A 23,343-nucleotide genomic window follows, 5' to 3' on the forward strand; every position below is an offset into this window, starting at 1 on the left:
ACTCCATAGAATTCAGTCACAGATAGTCCAAACTATACCTTTTTGGAATCTTTATGATCAGGCAAATAATGTGGAATATTTTTCAATATGATTGGAGCATCTTTTAGTTTTGACCACTGTGTAATTCTTCAATTGACCCCTACCTGATCACCGATTGAAATGTCAAGTGGCCAATCTTTTTTTTTTTTCAAAAGAGGAGTGTCTAAGCAGTATTTCTGCTGAATTTGATGCTTTTATCACCATTTGCATGATTGTTTCACCTATCTGCTGCACTACAACTAAGAATAGAATAAAATACTATAATGATCAAGACCAGAACTAAACATGAACATGAGAACAAAAAGCGAACCATCAGATAATAAACACAGAAGATAAATTACATAAGAACTGAAAAGGAAAATAAACACTAAGACAAAACTGAACTGGAACGGACTATGACTGAAGAATACAAGCAGATGACAAAACAGACAAAGACTAACAATTAACAGAAAACAAAACCCGATACTACTGCATAACTGTTAACACAAATGAGATGATAAACAGAGAACAAACAAACCCACAGACTACAGAATAAATGATAACCAAAGAATGAATCAGTGATGAAAGTGTAACACGTGGAAAAGCAATAAATAACTGAATAACTAAATGATAAGGTAAAGAATGAAACTAGTAACTAAATAGTAAACAAAGCAAAGCAATAAACACAACCAAACAGATTAACATGATAAAGTACAAACTAATGAAAGGAAAAACCAGAAAATCCACTCAAAGAATGAAGACCTAACCCCTGAGCTGGGACTGAGCATGACATCAGGATCTTCAAAGGGATGAAAAGACGACGGTGCCGGTCACCTACCAATGAATTATTTCCTCCGTTTTATACCAGCTGCTGACTTAAAAAAGGCTCCAAAACTTATTTAAAAGCGGTAAACTAATATTCAAATGACTAACTTTAACCCGACTGGCAGGTCATCTGGAAAGCAAAGATGAAGTGCTTTAAAGTCAAAACAGCGGTTTAATGTTGGTCCTGAGTGAGATTCACCTCAAAGCACAGTTCATCACATCATAAAGCAGCTGCTGGCTCTCAGCCAATCAGACAGTGGAGTGGGAGATGGCAGCAGCCAATCAAATTTCAGTGCCAGCTGCTCACGTGATGCTGCAGCCCTTTAATACAAATGACTGAAACTGTCAACCACAGAGGAAGTGAAAGATTCACTTTTAACAGCTTTTAAAATACTCCTCCATGAAGATAATTAGAAAAAATTACAACACGCATTAGAATCTCAACAAATTTATCTGGATTTTTGGCAACAAACAAGGTCAGCGGTCATAAAAAAGTTGAATGAGAGAAAAACAGACGGCAGCGTGACTTTGTAATAAATGAGCGTTTATTATAAAGATTACAATCTGTTGTGCTCCAGAGCGCCTCGGTGTTATTTTGTGCTCTTCAGTGTTAGAAAAGGAAAAATAAAACCTACAGATACGTCACTCACTCAAAACTACAACCATACTGTAAAAAGAGGAAGCTAAAGGAGAAAACCAGCAAAACCAGCAACCGTCAGCCAATCAGCAGTGAGCTACTACAAATAAGATGTAAGAAAAAAACTATTACTAGAACAAAGTCTTTAAAAAAGAGATTGTAAAATAAATGAGTAGAAAAAGGGAGATGCTGAAGCCTGATTTCAATCATTTTTAACTGCATATTTTTTACCATAATTGTAGACTTTATTCTGAAAACTCATCTTACAATTTTACAATTTAATGTTATGACTTCATTCCAAAAAGTTACACTTTATTTATCATTTTATACACTACTGTTTTTAACTGAAAAACCAATTGTCTTCTCCAACAATAATTGAATAACTTTAGTCTAAAAAAGCCTAAAAAGACCTTTTTGTTTCAACTTTATGCTAAAAATAAAGTTTTATGAATGAATATGAATTCTTATGAATACACTAAAGGTTTTTCTTACATTAATCATACTTGTGTCTTTATTCTAAAAACAATGACTTTCATTTCAGAAATATGACTTTATTCCAAAACAGAACTGCTTCACTAACAAATATTCACTTTAATCTTATAACTGTACAAATTCATTGATTACAGCACAGTATATTTTTTGCTTTTGTAAAAAATAGGACTTTAATTTTGCGATTTGATTACTTTTAATCTTTGATTTATTGAAAATAAAATATTGCTGATTGTCTTGAAGCTTTTCTCTGAAGAACAACCTATTTACTTTTAAACATGACATCTTTTTACTTAAAATATTTTTGTCTATAAAGTCAGTATCTGAATTATCCATATTCTTTATCTTTTTTAATTAACATTTCTTACAGAAAAGTTTTTTATGATTAAGTGGTCTTTTGTTTGTCCTTTTTATTTTAGGCTCTGTCGCTTTTTTCCTGGGAGGATCTTTTTTGCCACAACAACTTGTGGTAACTCATTTCTGAACTCACGATCAACTTATTTTAAAGGCATTTCCAACTAGCTAGCATACTCTAGCTTGGGCTAAGATAAGCACTTGGCTCATATGAGCTGTTTATATTAATGTTTTGTTAGTACCAGATTTCCATCATGGTTTCCTCGATAAGCTACATAAGACAAAATCTTTCGGCTTCCACTTGTTAGTTATAAGAACATAAGTTTACTTCATTTCCCTTTCTGCAGAAATAGTGTTTTTACACAATTGTGTAATTTCCAAAAACCTGGATGGAATAATGTCCAACGTGTTAGCTAATGAACTATTTGGAAATGTGAGTTTTGAAGTTGTATCTTTTCCCTGCACTGCTGGCCTAGCTAGGTATTGATTTTCGATCACAGTAATGACAAAAAAGAAGCTAAATATTCAATAGTTTGTGTAAGATGATGAAAACTGAAGTTTTGCAATATCAGAATTACAGGATTACTTCATTTTGGAGAATCCTGATAGAAAATTGGCCAAGTTTTACAAACATTATTGTGTAGTAGAACTGTAATAGTTGTTCAGTTAATAATTTTATAGAAAATCTTAACTATTTCAATGTTTTTTTCTTTAATAAGGAAAACACATTCAGTGTTGCATTCAGCTTTTTTGTGATATCCTGAAAGTTTTAGCAACACTGGTTTTATTAACACAATATGAATGAATATATTTAAATGAAAAAAAAAAACCTCAGATTATTGATAACAACAAACAATAGTAGGTGTGACGGAGTCTCCATATATGGCAGGAAGAAAACTCCATATTTGGCCATTTCCTGCTGAGTTACTTTTAAAGCATAAGGGTCGATAAAGCCTTAAATTAACCGACTGTTTCAGAAATAACAAATTATAAGGTTTCAGTTAGAAGTTTTAGGTCTTTGCTGGAAGGGGCCGGTCACACTAGTATTCTTTTTAAACAGGAAAATTTCAGACCAAAATCAATTTGTTGAGTGGAGCATAAATTTAAAACCATAAACTGTATGTATATTGGACAAAGCCTGCATGATGTCACCCATCGGTTTTCTATAGAGACCCAGAACAGCTGACATGAAGCCTGTGTCCAGGCGTCGCCACGGCATCACCCCATCTTTTAATCAAAACCAGCTAAACTAACAGGCTCAGTTCAATGTTTATGAAATCATATTTTGAGGACTATGCAATGGTTCTCGTAACAATTTGCTTTGGTGTTTACATTAAAAGTTATGAGCCACTTATTTTCTCAGTAAATGTGCATTAAAGGGGCCGAATGGATCATGCCACCGATAGCTGCTAAAAGTGCTAACGCCATTAGTACACATTAAAAAAGACTGTGCCAATATTGCAGCAGGGAAATCTTAAGATGATCCGTTAAGACATCTCACTACACAACAAGCCATATTATTTTCCAGGTATTTGTCATAAAATGGTCAAATCCACAGACACAGCCTCCACAACTGCGAGTAGCTAGTGCTAAGAGATTCGTATCTCTGCTCAGTCACTGCCACTCAAAGTGACCACATCCCAATCAGGCATAACTTTATGGCTTAAAACATCTTAAAACATCCATGACATCTTAAAACAGCTGTCATGGAGGAGGAAATAACTATCTACAGAGACCAAGGCTTTAAACATGCTTATTTCTGCTCTAATCTTGGACATTTTAACATGCATGTGAATGGGAAACTGCTCGCTTTGGAGCAAGCCTCAAGTGGCCACTCAAGGAACTGAAACTTTTTCATCTTCCGGGTGGGCTTCACCTGAGGCCGCTGAAGATTACCTCTTGTTTAAAAGAAATAAATTGGAACACTTTTATATTAAAGGATCTGAATCACGCTTATATGAAATAGCTAGCATGTTAGCTAGCCATGTTACATGAACTATTTGAGAAAATCCTGCTTTACCCGAGTATACACTGTTTGAAAAACAGGTCAATATAGAAGTGGATAGTGCAAGTACATTTCCTTCAAGTAACTGTTGATGCGTGGGCTAAGAAACAAGCTAGCCTAGCACAGTAGGTACAAAGTATCTCCAAGCAAGCTAGCTAGCTAGCCCACTTGTAACTAGCTCACTATGCAGCTTGTTTGCAGGCAAATATGTTCTGTAAATGTGTTGCCCAGTTGGTTTACAAAGTAATTTAGATATTTACAGAATATAACTCCACGCTGATGAGACAAAAATGGTGGGGCACAAAACTGAATGCTGAAAAGAAATGACTGTTGTAAATTGCTAGTGTGACCGGGTCCTTGTGAAGGACTAGAAGGGGAAAGTTAATTATCTGTACAGATGGCTTTAGACACATAGCACCGCGTACAGTCAGCCCTCGATTAGCCGGTTAGAAACCAGAGTTTTGGAGCTCCGCCGCCGCAGCTCTCCCTGAAACACACAGCACATCAACACAAAGTCATACGCTTTAACAAGTTCACCAACGTCACCTCCAACTTCAACTCATGTCAAATCATAAGGAATTATAAAGTCATCACCACCACATTATTATTGTTATTCAGAAATTCTAAATGATCTGCGTTAATATATGAAATCAAACATAAATCTTCTGTGATATATCTGGAAAAAAAAATGCTGAGTCACAAGAACTTTCTGACCAGGAAAAAAAATATCCTAATGCTCAGCAAACATTTAGGGAAGCAGAATGGCACCAGGAATCGAACCCGTCTCCTGTTGGTAGTCTCCCAAAAAGCTCTTTGATCAGCTTTAGACCGGATCTGACCTCTGTGTCCACCAGTAGTTAGCTTAGCGGCTATATGCTAACAACACTGCAACTTTTTTTTACGGAGAGTATAAGCTTACAATTGCAAGACCTCTAATCCTAAATCACAACAAGGCATCGCAGTGTTGCCGCTGCTAGCCGTGATGCAGCAGCTGCACCAAATCAGTTTGATATTAAATATAAAGGTTGTTTTCTTCACCAATAGAATTCAGTTTCATATTATAACACGACATTTTAGCTGACGTGTGCGTAGCAACACATGCGAGAAGCCCAAGCGGATGCAGAAATTTGTTTTATGACATCTTTCACAAAGACTGAATTTTTTTGTATACATCAAATTTTTCAATTTCACTTGTCATGTTGTCACTGGCACGTCTATTAGCCTCAGGGGAGCAGAAGTCTGCAGAAAATCACGTTTCAACATCTCATCTAGTTCCTGAGATACGGTCATTAACGCATTTTAGACAATGACCTCTGATATGACCCTGACCTTTGACATGCCCCGTTTCGTGAGAGGATGATCCACGAGTTTATCCAACAAGTCTGATTGAATTAGCATTTTGAAGATATTGCTGCAGACAGACGGGTAAAGCTAACTAGCAATTTTACCATCTGGTAAGTTGTTTAAGTCAACAGAAAGATGAGCATTTCTCACCATATTGGTTAACTTTGACACATTGACCTTTCCAACCCACACAGATTTTAGTCTCACTTCTATCTCTTGTGAGATATTTATTTCTGAAGTTCGTTTGACATCTTTCATTAGCATTTGATGTATTTTACACTTCATTTGTATCCATTAACTAGTTTATGTGTTTTATCCTCAGAGTCCAGCACTGTTACTGAATGAGCAGACGTTTGACCGTGTTTTATGGTTAGTTTCACCCTTGACACAGTTTCTAGATACACTGCCAAGAGGAGCCATACTGATGTCCCCGGGAAGTTCGTTAACGTGCCCTTAGTCCCCACACAGGGAACAGTTGAGGTTACATTGGAATACAGTATTATCTACTCAAACCTTGTTCTTTTCCTTTGCCCTCATTACTAAGTTGGTTGAAATCAAGACAATTCGTCAACGCGCTCCTGTGGTACGAAAGCTAACTACCGGACACAGAGATCAGAGCTACAAGTGTTCTTGTTTCACAAGGCAGAGCTAATCAAACAGGTAATAAACCACTATGTCACCAACATTTCTCAAAAGCAAGCTGGACTCCAGACTTCTTAAAAAGCCAGAAGGTTCACTGCTAACATGTCCTAGTCAAGATGATGGCCTAATTTTTGACCATAAAGGTCATGAGGTCACAGTTCAGGGTATCTAGAGGTTACGAAAGGTCAAGTGGATCCATCTAGCAGCTGTCTGAGTGCCCGCTCAATGTTGATTCGGTGTCCCAGTCTGGTGACGCCCAGCTCCATGTAGTCATCCTTGGTGAGGGCGGGCAGGTGCGAACCCTCGATTTCATGTTCTTGGAAGCGCTGGCGGTGTTCAGCCAGGCCCACGCTCTCCAACCAGTCCCCTACATCATATTTATTCCACAGGTTCAGGGGCCGCTGTCTCCATGGCCGAAGGGCCAACAGGGGCCCACTGAGGACAGGTGATGGACAGGGAGAAGCGTGGGGTGAAGGTGAGGGTGAACGGGACCTGGTCCGAGCACTGGCGCTTCGCATCACAAACCGAACCTCTTTCGGTTCTGAGGGGAGACTGAGACTGGATGATTTCAAGATTGTTAGGCCACGCCCTGAACTCAGATCTGGTCTTTCAGCACAGGATATGGGGGAGGAGCCAAGCCCCATTGACCTATCAGAGGGTGAAGGAGAAGGGCTCCGACGGGTGACAGGGTAGCGACTTCCTGGTCGGACTGTGTAGCTGGCGCCGTATCCACGTTGGGAGATGGTGTGAAGTTCACCAAGACTGGAGAACAACCTGCAAAACAAACACTGTGTTACTGACGTCATCATACTCAACCCTCAACTAACGTTTAACATGAACTCCAGGTTTTATTTGACAGGCAGGCAGTGTAGGACAGATAGTGAGTTTCAGACATCTCAATCCAAGTCCCAAAAACCTTCCAAGTAGGAATGACTCGAGCCAATCTGGAAAATCATATTGGATCCAGTCCCAGCAGTTTATGACACAGTGATACTCCCTGATTGTTCCTTAGCAGCAGGGCCTCCCACCCTCACAAATAGCTACTTTTGTGCTATTAAACCCTAATGTCATGAAATTATTATGCACAGAGTTGTGAATTGGAGCTTCTTCTGATATCTAGTAAAGCTTGAATATCTTTGAAAGGAAACTCCATGTTTGATGCCTTTGATGCGGTCAACCACAGGACATTTGCTGGTTGGGTTTTCTGGAACGATGCTGTTGTCATTAACAATAATGAATCCCAACACACTGTCATGAAGCTCTATACCTTTAGTTGTTCAACTTAGGTATAGTCTTTGTAAACTTCCCAACATCAGTCCTTAGGGACCACAGTGTCCTGCATGATTTCCATTTGTTCTTGGACTAGCCACCCGGATTATCAAGACCAGGTGTAATCAATTAAAAGGATGTACCACAGTGAATAGAAATAGTAGTACAGTGTTATTACTGCTTTGCTTGCAAGGAAACAGGTCTTGGTGAAGATCCAGGTGCCAGTCAACCCCCAATTGGGCACCGCAGTCTTGTTTGAGGGTCGGCGATAAAGTGGTTAAATGAAAAGAGCATATGACACAAAAATTGTACTTCCGGGTACAGCCCCATTATCATTATTCACATTAAATCTCGCTAAAACGTACCAACACAACCTCTCCTATTTACCTCATCTTCCCTTCTTCACTGGGAACCGGAAAAAAACCTACACTTTTCACGACTTCTTCGGTGACTGCAGCCGAAAACAAAACAGTACACCTTATTTCCGTGTGAAGTGATCCTGTGTTTGTGTTGCGCACTGGTAGGCTGTCCCAGGAAGTGGTCAAATCCCACAATATAATGGAGGGGTTCAAACGAGACTGCACTGCCCCATGCTGATCCTTCAGATTGGCCTTGGACAGCGACAGTAATTACAGATATTAAGCAGTTAGTCAACTGTGAAAAGGTGTACGTTAGTTAGCTGTTAGCTTTTGAAAACTAAGCGCTTTCATCACTTAGCAAAAATAATTGTTTACCAGATTAGAAACCTACGATTTATTCTCCCCACTGTCCAGACATCTGGAACAACACAAAGAACAAGTACACACAGTTATGACACATACACACACACATACATGTATTAACGGTGTTTAATGTACCTGGCACCTCCGACAGGTGATCTCCGGCCTGGGTCAAGTGGACTTGGCTCCTCCCCCAGGGAGTGACTGTCTTTGTTCAGCAACTGGAGGCGATTAGCGAGATCCAGTCCCGAGCCGGCTCTGCCACTCAGTTCCAATGCCGACGCCGACCGGGTGGTCAGGTCTACAGCTGATGCTGATCCCTGACCACCCAGTGCTGCTGGACGGCCTCCTCCATCCCCTGGGCTGAAAGCCCGGCGTTCCTCACTGCGGTCATCTCCGCCCCCCCACAGCTTTGACCTCCTCTGGAACAGATAGCGTGGCTGCCATCCGCCACCACTGGTTGGGGAGGAAGAGAGCGGAGAGGACGGGGAAGAAGTAGACGCAGTGGAGGGCAGCAGCTCGCTGTCAGACGACTGCTTCAGGAGCGGGTCCCGGAGGGCCGAACGACCCCGGCCTATGGGGGAACGAAGCCGAGGCTTCAGGGCTGATGGGGAGGTAGAAGGATGAGTGGCAGGAGGAGAAGAAGGGGAAGAAGGGGCAGGAGGAGAGGCCAGGGTAATGGAGGGTGGAAGTGAGCTGGGGGAAGAGGAGCTTTCGTGAACTCTTTCATCTCCCGTTTCTTCCTCTTCACCTCGTCGTCCCAGGGAGTCTGGCCCACTCTCCCCACCTCCTCCCTCCCCAACAAGTCTTGGCAACAAGGTGAGGGATGAAGGGGGAGGGTGCGGTGGAGGACTGGCAAAGGCAGGAGGTGGACTCACCAGGCCAATTCTGCGGAGTTCCTCCCTTGTCTCTTCATCACTCGATGACAGCAATGCTGGAGGGAGTGTCACTGTGTAAGCCCCTCCCTCTTCCTCTGAGCTGCCCACTGTGAGGCTTCTGCGCCGATCGAGCAGAGCAGAGTGGCTCTCATTGGTCAGAGTTGACAAGGGGGTGGGTCTCCAGCGTTCAGGGGAAGGTCCACCTGGTGAAGTCACTCCTCCTTCTGTTTCAGGACGCTCCACGTGTCCATCAGGGAAAAGAGGCGGGGTTATGCGTTTTTGTCTCAGCTCAGGACTGGTCTGGGGAGTGGTGTGTTTGGTTCGCTGTTCAGGGCTCGTATGAGGGGTGGTCCGCTTGGACCGCGGCTCAGGGCTGCTCTGCGGGGTGGTGACAGGGGTGCGCTTGTGTCTGCCTTCGGGACTGGTGGCTGGCGTGGGGATAGGTGTCGTGGAAGTAGAGGTGTGTTTAGTCTGAGGCTCAGGGCTCGGTGTGCGGGCGGTGAGTGCTCGTTCTCTTGCAGCAAGAGCCAGGGCGAGTGGTGAGGAAGGGTCTGAAAAGAAAACCGTGACGCAACACGGCTGCTGTCATTGAACTGCAAGACAAAACTGAAACATTTTACACATTACAACATGGACTCTGCATCGTATCCGCTGTCCAACATACCCAACGGTTTTCCTGTTAGCGGGTGGAGGAACGTGTGAGGTGTTGGTGAAGGCGACAAAACCGGTGCAGGTGGCGGAAGCTCTCCGAGATCATCCATGGAATGGCTCTGAGTCAGGAGGAGCGGAGTCTGGTTTTCTGACCCTGCCCCCTCTACAGACAGGAAGAGGGATGACCTTCGCCCCTGGACACGAGCCCGCTCAGAAAGAACCTGCTGCTGGTACAACTCTGCGCGACTGGGGCTGCTGGGCCCACCCCCTTCTTGCTTATTTGCATCATGATCTTTGATTGTAAGACCTACAAGAATGAAAGGAAGTGAACATTATGACGGTTGCTTACTTGTTGTGGGTCCTACCACCACGATGTCACCTTTGCTGTCCTAAAAGTCATATGCTAACATCATAGATCACAACTGGAAGATATTTTTTTGTAAAAATGAGAGACATTCCCAACATAACGGTATCGTTATTTTTGCCAACATGAAAACTTACCAAATAAACAACGCAGAAAAACTTTGGCAGCGGAAACTGCAGTCACTACACAGTTTGCCCAGCAGATGGCATGCCAGAGGCATTGTTTACAATGCAGTCAGGCATGACAGGGACGCCATCACCTCTTGATCACATTAGCTACAAAGAGACAGAGCCAAAGCGACCAGCTGCCATTCATATTTAACACAAGTGGCCGTTTTACAGCAACAAGTCCCACGTGGTATCTGTGCCACCAGGTTGGCAGGGCTAAAACAGACAGGAAGTCTATTGTAGGTAAATGTACAGTGATGCGACACAGCGACTGTGAAGGCAGTATGATATATGTTGGTAAGTTGTTGTTTGTATTTATAGTTCTTGATAAGGTTCATGAAAATTCAGTAAGGTATACTTTCTATTATACATTCCAATTCTAAGGTACAACTCTACTAGTGCATACTAAAGTATATCTAAATATCTAAAAAAAATGAGTAGAGCCACTTAGGTGCTTGGTCTTGGGAACCAGGGACTCATGTTCAAACCAGGGACCGACTCATGTTCAAAGTGTAAAAAAAAATTGAGCCTCAAATCGACTTCTTTATCATAAACGTTTCATAACAATAATGATGCTCCCCAATATCAATATCAGCCCCCGCCCCCCAACAAAATCTATATGGGTTGGCCTTGACAAACTCCTTCTGTTACCTACAAACCCAAAGTGGAAGCGTGGTGAGGCCTCACAGCGACTAGGCTCAGCAGCCGACCCAGGCTCACTGTTGATTATTTAATTCTGCAATACTGAGACTGTCTGCGATACAATTTGAGGTTCTCCAAAGTTGAACTCAAGGAGAAACATCTGCATAAATCTCTCCAATGAAAGTTTTCAATACACCCATCATGGTGAACGAACAAACTCAAACCTTGGTGCCAAACAGCGAGTGCGAGCGGCCCCTTACCCTGCTCCTCTACAGGAGTTTGTTTCAGCAGAGGGGACTTTCTCCTTTGAGGTTTGGTGGGTGGAGCCTGCTGTCCCATGTTAGCGTAAGGGTTTTCTATTGGTCGACCCCGGCGACGAGACAGTGGTGAGTGGCCGAGGGCAGGGCTTGTGCTGTGGAGAGACAGTGTGGAGGTGTGTGTGGCGGTGTGGAGTGTGTGTGTTGCAGTGTGTGTGGCGGTGTGCAGTGTGTGCGTGGCATGTCCATCAGCCTGCAGTGGCGGCGGTGTATCCTGCAGGATGATCATGGATCTTGCCTTTCTCTGTCGCTCAGCGTAGGCGTGGCTCCTTGTGGGTGAATCAGAAAGCTCCTGAAGCCTAGGCTCTGCCCCGGGCTTAAAGCTAGACCGGGTTAGCCCCTCCCCTCTGGCAGGGGGAGGAGGGGGAAGGAAAGAAGGTGGAGGCCCAGAGTCCAGGAGGTAGAGTGAGGGGGTGGAAGAGGCAGAAGGAGGAGGGGGCGGGGCTGTCTGAGGAGGAGGAGGGATGAAGCTGTCAGTCAGGGATGAGCTCCGAGGAAATCGACTTTCATTGATCAATGCTGTGATCCTGTCGTCCTCAGGTGTGCCTGCCGTGGCAAGCGTGGAGACGTTAATGTCCTTCAAACTAGAAAAACAACCAGAATACTAGAAACAAAGTGCTAATTTCATTTGACAATCAGTCATGTGATCTGATCATTGTGAAGTTTTATATTTAACTCCAAAATTATCATGTTCCATGTTGTGTTTGTTTGTTTGTCTGTTTTTGGCAGGAATTCTCACGGCACAGAAGAGCCATTTTTTTATATACTGCATGATGAAAACTCAACATAAAATGTATAAGAGAGCGGGGCAAATGGAAATGTGCTGACAAATAAGGAAAATGTGTTGACAAGGTGGAGGAGGTATTTTGAGGGGCTGATGAACTAAAAAATGAGAGTAAAAGAAAGTTGGACAACATGCAGCACGTGAATGAAGAAGTGTGACATATTATTACAGACCAAGTGAGAACACATGTTGGGGGTGCCTGAAAGATGGAAGAGAAGTGTGCTGGTACAAATGTTAAACAATCACAAATGATGTGCAGAGCTGCAGTAACTACAGAGGCATTAAGCTGATCAGCCACAGCATGAAGTCACATGGAAAAGAGTTGTGGTAGCTAGGAGGAGAAAAGAGATGAAGATCTGTGAGCAGCAATATGGTTTCATGCAGACAAAGAGCACTACAGATGCAATGTTTGCTCTGAGAGTGCTGATGGAGACGTATAGAGAAGACCAGAAGGAGTTTCATTGTGTGTTTGTGGATTTAGAAAAAAGCTTATAACAGGGTGCCAGGAGAAGAGGTGTGGTGTCTGAGGAAGTCGGGAGTTGCAGAGAAGTATGTGAGGGTGGTGCAAGATATGTCCAAGGACAGTGTGACAGCAGTAAGATGTGCAGTAGGAATGACAGAAGCATTCAAGGTGGAGGTGGGATTATGTGAAGGATTGTTCTGAGCCCTTTCTTGTTTGCAGTGGTGATGGACAGTGTGACAGATGAGATCAATGGACTATAATATTTGCAGGCAACATTGTGACGCGTAATGATAGTGGGGAGGAGACTGAGATGAGCCGAGAGAGAAAGCATGCATAGAATTGGATAATACTGTGATGTTTGTGGAATCACCAGATGCTCTGATTGCAGCAGTTGAGAAGCTGAATGAAGAGTCAGAGGATCTAAGTTTGTGATTGCCCTGGATTAAAACTAAGACCCAGGCTTTCAGTGATTTCTCAGACTCCTGCTGTCAGAAGCAAGGTTGGGTAGGATTACTTTGAAAGAATACATGTGGATTACATGTATGTATGTAGGTACAGTAGTGTTCAGAATAATAGTAGTGCTATGTGACTAAAAAGATTAATCCAGGTTTTGAGTATATTTCTTATTGTTACATGGGAAACAAGGTACCAGTAGATTCAGTAGATTCTCACAAATCCAACAAGACCAAGCATTCATGATATGCACACTCTTAAGGCTATGAAATTGGGCTATTAGTAAAAAAAAAAAAAAGTATGGGGTGTTCACAATAATAGTAGTCTGGCATTCAGTCAGTGAGTCGGTCAGTTTTGTGAAACAAACAGGTGTGAATCAGGTGTCCCCTATTTAAGGATGAAGCCAGCACCTGTTGAACATGCTTTTCTCTTTGAAAGCCTGAGGAAAATGGGACGTTCAAGACATTGTTCAGAAGAACAGCGTAGTTTGATTAAAAAGTTGATTGGAGAGGGGAAAACTTATACGAAGGGGAAAAAAATTATAGGCTGTTCATCTACAATGATCTCCAATGCTTTAAAATGGTAAAAAAAAAACAGAGATGCATGGAAGAAAACAGAAAACAACCATCAAAATGGATAGAAGAATAACCAGAATGGCAAAGGCTCACCCATTGATCAGCTCCAGGATGATCAAAGACAGTCTGGAGTTACCTGTAAGTGCTGTGACAGTTAGAAGATGCCTGTGTGAAGCTAATTTACTTGCTAGAATCCCCCTCAAAGTCCCTCTGTTAAATAAAAGACATATGCAGAAGAGGTTACAATTTGCCAAAGAACACATCAACTGGCCTAAAGAGAAATGGAGGAATATTTTGTCGACTCATGTGAGTAAAATTGTTCTTTTTGGGTCCAAGGGCCGCAGACAGTTTGTGAGACGACCCCAAACTCTGAATTCAAGCCACAGTTCACAGTGAAGACAGTGAAGCATGGTGGTGCAAGCATCATGATATGGGCATGTTTCTCCTACTATGGTGTTGGGCCTATATATCACATACCAGGTATCATGGATCAGTTTGGATATTTCAAAATACTTGACGAGGTCATGTTGCCTTATGCTGAAGAGGACATGCCCTTGAAATGGGTGTTTCAATAAGACAATGACCCCAAGCACACTAGTAAACCAGCAAAATCTTGGTTCCAGACCAACAAAATTAATGCCTCACAGTTGTGAAGAAATCATGAAAAACTGTGGTTATACAACTAAATACTAGTTTAGTGATTCACAGGATTGCTAAAAAAGCAGTTTGAACATAACAGTTTTGAGTTTGTAGTGTCAACAGCAAATGCTACTATTATTGTGAACACCCCCTTTTCTACTTTTTTTTTTTTAACTAATAGCCCAATTTCATAGCCTTAAGAGTGTGCATATCATGAATGCTTGGTCTTGTTGGATTTGTGAGAATCTACTGGTACCTTGTTTCCCATGTAACAATAAGAAATATACTCAAAACCTGGATTAATCTTTTTAGTCACATAGCACTACTATTATTCTGAACACTACTGTACATTTGGATTACTTGTAATCTGATTACTTCTGGATTACATTTCAAAGTAATCGTACCCAACCTTGGTCAGAAGTGTATTGTGAGAGAAAGTTAGCTAAGACATTTTGGCCATGTGGTGTGTTTCTCTAAGCGAAGAGGGCAGGTGGGACAGTGTGGAGATGAACAATAATTTTATGACTTATTGTACCTTAAAGTGATGAGATACATACAAAAAAATAAATTCTACTCCCCCCCACTAGTTTTATTTTGTCATTTAACTGGACCAATGGTTGGAGTTTGGTTTGGATGTGCATAGGAGGGGTGCAGGGTATATCAAGAGAAGGATGCTGAAGATGGAGCTGCCAAACAGGAGAAGAGGGAGGCCAAAGAGGAAGCTTATGGATGTGCTGATAGAGGACATGTAGGTGGTTGATTTGAAAGAAGATGTAGAGGACAGGGTGAGATGGAGACGAGTTATCTGCTGTGGCACCCCCTAAGGGAAGCAATAAAAACAAAAAAAACGGAAAAAGCTAACCATGATCAAAATTCCACCGCCACATCAGTGAGATTACTGTGTGTCTCACCAAAGCTCTTGGTTCTGGACATTCCTCGGGGTAACAGCATGATGGTCTTCTCTGGAGCTGTTGGCGGCACGAGACCCTGACGCTCAAACAATGACTAAAGCACACAGACATAAAACATTTAATCACATGGTGAGAAAAACTTCAAAGAAACGTTTGACTGGTCAAAAGCACAGCCATCGTGTCTCAAATGTCCAATCACAGAGCACAGCTGTTCTGATTGGACTGCAACGGCACTTGCTGTCAAGAATTAATTTTCAACTTTTACCGCCTGCTGCAGCGACAGGGACAATCCAGATGTTGTTTTATCTTTAACTTAGAGAAAAAACAAACAGAGAGATGGAGTATTTAAGTGCAGAGAGTTACCCAGTTTTTATCAGGTAACCATGAATAATTTGTGTTAACTTTTTAAGCTACCCGCAGATTGAGGACTTCCTGTTTTATAATTGTCTGTGCAGTTAGCATTGAAAAATGACCACACCTCATAACATCACCTGCAGTCTGCCACTGCAGACAAAAGGCTTTCTGCTATTATGACCACAGTGAAGGTTTTTCTACCATCAGCATGTGAACACAGCATTACTTCAATAAATTCTCTCTACTGCCACCTGCTGTTTTGGAGAATGGTGCAGCAGATAGTATGTCTGTCACTTTGGGTTGGCGTGTGGCACAACATGCATCACATGATGCTCCAGGTGAAGATACAACCGAAGATTTAGAGAGAGGCAGACATTAGATAGACATTTTCTGTGGCCCAGAAGTTGCTGCAACTCCTCATGATAACAGATGGATATACAACATGATTACATGCAACATTTGGAGTTCCAAAAAAGTGATAAGTCTTTGGCTTACATTGATCTCAGCCTGTGTAATTCGACGGCTGGTTGGTCTCTGTTTGACGGTCGCTGCTCTGAAGTCGGTGTCTGGTGGGCGGGGCCTCAGAACAACTTTCGGTGGACTTCCTGCCAACATCTCATCCAGTTTCTCTGGAGGAATGAGACACAGTGTGTTGACGTTAGCATGACAATGAAATTCCAAAGGCTGGAGAGTATCACTGGAATTATATCAGCACAGCAAAATAACCTGTGTGGCGCCACCGCTAATAAATTATAACATTGTTATAACACAAACACAACAGGACAGGTCACTCATGGTATCACTATGACATCACTGCAACACCGTAACAGTCACTACGTGTAAAATATCACTGCAACATAACACCTTTACGATGTGAAAATCACCGCGACATATCACTGGTGGAAAAAAATCAGCACTGTATAATCACCAGAGCCGTTGTGGGTGTCGAAGACAATCGCTGCAGAGCAACAACACCAAGAAATCATGACAGCAGAACATCATTTCAATCAAAATGACATTAGGGCAAAACCATGGCATCATAAAAGCACTACAGTGTGGCATCACTGCAAATTATCACAGTGACAATTCAAATCCCCATGACATTATGACATCGCTGGAGACTCGCAAAAATCATGACATCACCGTAACTCTGTAACCGGCGTGGTACAGCACTGATGCCATTATGACATCACTGAAAACTATGACATCACCAAAATCACGTTAGTGAGGTGTTGCAGATTGCGCCATCAAAATGGCAAGCTTACATTATGGGCATGTCTGCTACGTATCATTGTTGCTATGCTAGATTAGCATGCTAGCACAGGTGACAGCTAACATGCTAAGTAACAATTCGGTACTCTCCAGACTTTTCTTACAGGTGACTTATAAATAGAATTGTTTAAAAGCTAGCAGCGCGGACAGCACGGTGGCACAAGTTGTTAGGAATTACCATGCTTTCCTCCCAATAGGAAGGTCCGTGGTTCAAGGTCACCCATTCCCCTTGTACATCCCCTTATGTCAGGAAGGGCACCCGGTGTGTATGTGTACCAGATCTACCTGTCAGAACCACTGTGGTGACCCCAAACAAAACAGGAGAAGCCAAGAAAATTAAATTTGGCTATTTGTCAAATTTACTTTCATCTCCTCAAGATCCGGTGTCGCTGACCAAACGATCCCCCCTAAAAATCAGCCCGCTTTTTGCATCTGCGCATGCGTCATTAGCTGCGGTTCACAGATTAAAACCTCATTTCTGCTTCAAACTGCCTCCAGTCATCATCTATCTCAGCGACAGATAACTAAAGCTTTAGTACAACAATCATTTCCAAATAAATTCAGTATTATTTCATCATAAAAGACGACGGAAGCGATCAGAGTGCCACAGCTAAACGAGCTGCTAGCTGATGCGTTCACTGCGCGTCGACCATTTTGTAGAGTTTCTGCTTAAAATGGACTTTAGAATGACTTAAGAGGTTTTACCTTTATCGTCTGATAGTTAATAATCCCAATAATTCCTTTGATCGCTTTGGGTGAAGAGACTCTGACTTAGACGAGCGGCAGAGCTCCGAAAATGACACAGATGCAAAAGGCAGACCGATTTTCAGGGGCGGACCGTTGGGTCTGCGACACCGGGAGTATCAACACCATCTTTGATTTGACATCAAAGCAAATCTGATTACAAAACTTTACAGTAGTTGAACTTTGTTTGAAATAATCACATACTGAACCTGAATCAACAACTCACTGCTCACAACAAGAAGAAAACTGAAAATTTACTTTGAGTTGTTGCGTTTGAGACGGTGGCGCGACCAAAAACAGACCTCAAGATTGGCGTGATATTTCTGAGTCACTGTGTCAAATGTGATGTCACGAGAAAATGGTGATGTCACCACAGCATCGCAATACCACGACATCACTGTAAAATCATGCCACATGACGATACGGTCACTGCGGAACATCAGAGGTCACAACATGCCACACGGAGGTAAAGTGTAAGCATCACGGTCACTGCAGTGTGACATCACAAAGGTACCACGGCAAAAGCTAGAACAACAACCAGCAGACGCAGAGAATCCAATGACTCACCGAAGCGTCTCCTCCTGGCTGCAGACAGAGCAAAGGTCAACAACACGCACTCCTACGGTTTGACATAGACTACAATGGTGAGAGTGGGCGTGTCTGTTTTACCTATGTCCTCCAGATCAGCCGTCATCGACTTGGAACGCAGCGTCAACGACGTGCTGGGTGCTCGTTTTGGAGGGGGTGGAGCTACAAGGAAAGATTCAATCAGACTGGAGTAAAGAATGTCCATAAATAATTTTCAAGAAAGTCTGATTAAATAATTATGAAAATGTACAAACTTTCACAATAAAACAAAATCAACATTACTAATTGATAAATGCACAAATACAACCCCTGGCAATAATTATGGAATCACCGGCCTCGGAGGATGTTCATTCAGTTGTTTAATTTTGTAGAAAAAAAGCAGATCACAGACATGACACAAAACTAAAGTCATTTCAAATGGCAACTTTCTGGCTTTAAGAAACACAATAAGAAATCAGGAAACTAATTGTGGCAGTCAGTAACGGTTACTTTTTTAGACCAAGCAGAGGGAAAAAAAATATGGACTCACTCAATTTGAGGAAAAAATTATGGAATCACCAGTAATTTTCATCCCCAAAACTAACACCTGCATCAAATCAGATCTGCTCGTTAGTCTGCATCTAAAAGGAGTGATCACACCTTGGAGAGCTGTTGCACCAAGTGGACTGACATGAATCATGGCTCCAACACGAGAGATGTCAACTGAAACAAAGGAGAGGATTATCAAACTCTTAAAAGAGGGTAAATCATCACGCAATGTTGCAAAAGATGTTGGTTCACAGTCAGCTGTGTCTAAACTCTGGACCAAGTACAAACAACATGGGAAGGATGTTAAAGGCAAACATACTGGTAGACCAAGGAAGACATCAAAGCGTCAAGACAGAAAACTTAAAGCAATATGTCTCAAAAATTGAAAATGCACAACAAAACAAATGAGGAACTAATGGGAGGAAACTGGAGTCAACGTCTGTGACCGAACTGTAAGAAACCGCCTAAAGGAAATGGGATTTACATACAGAAAAGCTAAACGAAAGCCATCATTAACACCTAAACAGAAAAAATCAAGGTTACAATGGGCTAAGGAAAAGCAATTGTGGACTGTGGATGACTGGATGAAAGTCATATTCAGTGATGAATCTCTAATCTCCATTGGGCAAGGTGATGATGCTGGAACTTTTGTTTGGTGCCGTTCCAATGAGATTTATAAAGATGACTGCCTGAAGAGAACATGTAAATTTCCACAGTCATTGATGATATGAGGCTGCATGTCAGGTAAAGGCACTGGGGAGATGGCTGTCGTTACATCATCAATAAATGCACAAGTTTACGTTGATATTTTGGACATTTTTGTTATCCCATCAATTGAAAGGATGTTTGGGATGATGAAATCATTTTTCAAGATGATAATGCATCTTGAAAACATTCCTTGCAAAAAGACACATGGGGTCAATGTCATGGCCTGCAAATAGTCCTGATCTTAATCCAATTGAAAATCTTTGGCAGTTGAAGAAAATGGTCCATGACAAGGCTCCAACCTGCAAAGCTGATCTGGCAACAGCAATCAGAGAAAGTTGGAGCCAGATTACTGAAGAGTACTGTTTGTCACTCATTAAGTCCATGCCTCAGAGACTGCAAGCTGTTATAAAAGCCAGAGGTGGTGCAACAAAATACTAGTGATGTGTTGGAGCGTTCTTTTGTTTTTCATGATTCCATAATTTTTTCCTCAGAATTGAGTGATTCTATATTTTTTTCCCTCTGCTTGGTCTAAAAAAGTAACCGTTACTGACTGCCACAATTTTTTTTTTCCTGATTTCTTATAGTGTTTCTTAAAGCCATTTGAAATTACTTTAGTTTTGTGTCATGTCTGTGATCTGCATTTTTTTCTACAAAATTAAACAACTGAATGAACATCCTCCGAGGCCGGTGATTCCATCATTTTTGCCAGGGGTTGTACAAACAGTCCTGATCAGAATTACTGGCACAGCTGAGCTTTAAGTAGAAAATTTAAAATATTTTCACAATTAAATTAATAAAATGTCCAAATTACTGAACAATTCAAATTATTTCATACAGTGAAATAACAGTATAAACATAAAATGTTCACAGCCTCTGATTTGATTTTCGTTTTATGTTTATTTTTTCACTACAGCATTATTATTACTATTAGTTGTCATTGTTGTTGTTCAATAACTTTAAATATTTTATTAAATACTCTAATTATAGAGAAATAGTTCATTTGAATTGATTTCCGACCATACAGTAGTGTTCAGAATAACAGTAGTGCTATATGACTAAAAAGATTAATCCAGGTTTTGAGTATATTTATTGTTACATGGGAAACAAGGTACCAGTAGATTCAGTAGATTCTCACAAATCCAACAAGACCAAGCATTCCTGATATGCACACTCTTAAGGCTATGAAATTGGGCTATTAGTAAAAAAAAAAGTAGAAAAGGGGGTGTTCACAATAATAGTAGCATCTGCTGTTGCGCTACAGACTCAAAACTATTATGTTCAACTGCTTTTTAGCAATCTGTGAATCACTAAACTAGTATTTAGTTGTATAACCAGTTTTTCATGATTTCTTCACAACTGTGAGGCATTAATTTTGTTGGTTTGGAACCAAGATTTTGCTGGTTTACTAGTGTGCTTGGGGTCATTGTCTTGTTGAAACACACATTTCAAGGGCATGTCCTCTTCAGCATAAGGTAAGATAAGATGCCACAGATCTGAAGCCTGCGAAACACTGATAACGTATTTACATGTTACATTAGCACAGGTTCTATTCCCGACTGACCTTTGACCGGACGGGCTCACGAGACCTTTAGCCACCCTGTGCATGCTCCTGCTGAGATATCGACGTCACTTATTCTGGTGGCTCATAACTGTCTCCACTCGCTGCACCTGGTGTTGCCAGGTTTGCTTATTACAAGCAACTTTGGATTTTTTGTTTTTTCCTCTTACATAAGTGTGGGTCAACATGGAACCAAAGTTTAGTTTAGTTGTTCCCAATGATGCATCTGCCAAACAATTGAACAACTGTTTCAGAAATGCTGATTCTGAGGACTCCGATATCACAGCTGATCACATGACAAGAAGCCGTCCGGACTTTACCTTTCTTCCTGATCAGGTTGGATTCTGATTTCCGCGAAACAGAGACGACCTTCATCAGCAGGTGGCTGCCCCCCTGGCGGATCAGAGAGACAACCTGCCTGTGGCCGACCTTCACCACGTCGGTACCGTTCACCTGGACACACACACATGCTCGCAGTGGAAAAACCACTCAGACGTTTAAATATTGTGAATAAATAAAACATTACCTCTATGAGGAAGTCTCCAGTCCGCAGCCCCGCCCGCCAGGCCACACCCCCCTGGTCCACTGATTCCAGGTACTGCAGAGCTGGAAAAGCCGGGGTGGGGGCAAACTCCTCGATGGGCGTCTCAGCTTGAAAAGACAAAGCAAACATCTTTTTAACGTGTTTTACAAGATCTGAAGCTTCATCAACAGATATAACGAGCATTTAGCACGAAGATGGTAAGAAACACAATGTTATGAAACAACAGTTTTCAGACCTTTCCCCTGTCGGTTTTAAATAGCTTTACTTTCTCATAACTCCTCCAAACACCCACCACCACTCCACCCATCCCTCCATCTCTACCTTTAGCTCCTCTGAGAACAAAGCCAAATCCCTCGCTCTCTCGTTTCTGCAGCACGGCCGTCTTCTCCTCAATTACATAGTCACTAACACAAGAATAACATTAACAACAACAATAATCACAGTAATAAAAACACACTTTATTGTCCATTGAGGTGCAGATACAGTGCATCTGGAAAGAACTCACAGCGCGTCACTTTTTCCACATTTATTATGTTGCAGCCTTATTTCATAAGGAGTAAATTCACTTTTCCCCTCAAAATTCTATTCACAACACCCCATAATGACAACAAGAAAAATTTTATTTTGAAATTTTTTGCCAAATCTGAAAATGGCTGTGCGCGACGCTCCCCATCCAACCTGATGGAACTTGAGAGGTGCTGCAAAGAGGAATGGACAAAACTGCTCAAAGATAGGTGCACCAAGCTCATGGCATCATATCATCAAGAAGACCTCAGGCTGTAATTGCTGCCAAAGGTGCATCAACAAAGTATTAAGCAAAGGGTGTGAATACTTATACACATGTGATTTCTTAGTTGTTTTATTATTATTATTATAAGGACACGCTGGAGGGACTACATCTCTCGGCTGGCTTGGGAACGCCTTGGGGTTCCCCCGGAGGAGCTGGGGGAGGTGTGTGTGGATCGGGAGGTCTGGGCGGCTTTGCTTGAGCTGCTGCCCCCGCGACCTGACTCCGGATAAAGCGGAAGAAAATGGATGGATGGATATTATTATTATTATTAATAATAATAATAATAATAATACTAAATTAGCAAAAAAAAAAAAAAAAAACCTTTTTCATATTGTCATTATGGGGTATTGTGTGTAGAATTTTGAGGGAAAAAATTAATTGCATCCATTTTGGAATAAGGCTGTAAAATAAATTGTGGAAAATGTGGTAAAGTGATGGGAATACTCTCCGGATGCACTGTATATTTAAAAGTTTGAAAACAGCTGCAAGAGCACATTTGATGTCTTCACATTAATGGAAAAATTCTCTGACAAAACCTTTCAATTTGATGGTAATCAAAACAATAACCTGCTAAATACATTTATGAACAAACATCAGTAAGATCTGGAAGCAGCTTTCACCTTCATTTCTATTTCAGGATTTTAAAATAATGTTAAAATAATGTGTGCGTGTGTTACCTGTAGGAGGTGTAGTTGTCATAGGAACCTACAGTATAATGCCTGAAGAGCCTCTTGGTGCGATCCTCCCTCGTTTCTGAAAGAAACACGTTTTTCTACATCTCTTGTAAAAGTACATACATTGTGTGTGTGTGTGTGTGTATATATATACACACACACACACACATATGTGCACATGAATAAATGAATCTCTCCGAGCGCCAATGTTCCTGTGGAACTCTGAGATTTACCCAGTCTTGGATCGTACTGTCTCATCTGGACTTCTTCAACACAGTCGGCGGGAAACCAACCGGTTCTTCCTTTCACACTGCCTTCCCAGAATCCTCCTTCACCGATCGACAGCACTGTAGTTCCACAAAAAAGTTATTAACAGTACAGAGAAAGATGATGTTTCTTGCAGATGGAACAAGATTGTGCACTAGTGTCTCCATTTG

General features: G+C 41.8%; 1 protein-coding gene across 1 annotated transcript in view; it reads right to left on the reverse strand.

Annotated features, from left to right (window-relative positions):
- Positions 1-1,370: 1,370 nt before the first annotated feature.
- The window catches only part of shank3b (SH3 and multiple ankyrin repeat domains 3b), a 53,298-nt gene continuing 31,325 nt past the window's right edge, over positions 1,371-23,343 (reverse strand). The window contains 14 exon segments of the mRNA XM_034162921.1: positions 1,371-7,088; positions 8,334-8,360; positions 8,441-9,731; positions 9,845-10,138; positions 11,265-11,867; positions 15,147-15,240; positions 15,996-16,129; positions 18,084-18,101; positions 18,186-18,266; positions 21,219-21,351; positions 21,425-21,549; positions 21,764-21,846; positions 22,910-22,985; positions 23,140-23,253. Of these exon segments, the coding sequence (XP_034018812.1) occupies positions 6,500-7,088; positions 8,334-8,360; positions 8,441-9,731; positions 9,845-10,138; positions 11,265-11,867; positions 15,147-15,240; positions 15,996-16,129; positions 18,084-18,101; positions 18,186-18,266; positions 21,219-21,351; positions 21,425-21,549; positions 21,764-21,846; positions 22,910-22,985; positions 23,140-23,253 (3,662 nt within the window). The 3' untranslated portion in view covers positions 1,371-6,499.

This window comes from Thalassophryne amazonica, chromosome 22 (genome assembly GCF_902500255.1).
Source record: "Thalassophryne amazonica chromosome 22, fThaAma1.1, whole genome shotgun sequence".
NCBI classification, from domain to species: domain Eukaryota; kingdom Metazoa; phylum Chordata; class Actinopteri; order Batrachoidiformes; family Batrachoididae; genus Thalassophryne; species Thalassophryne amazonica.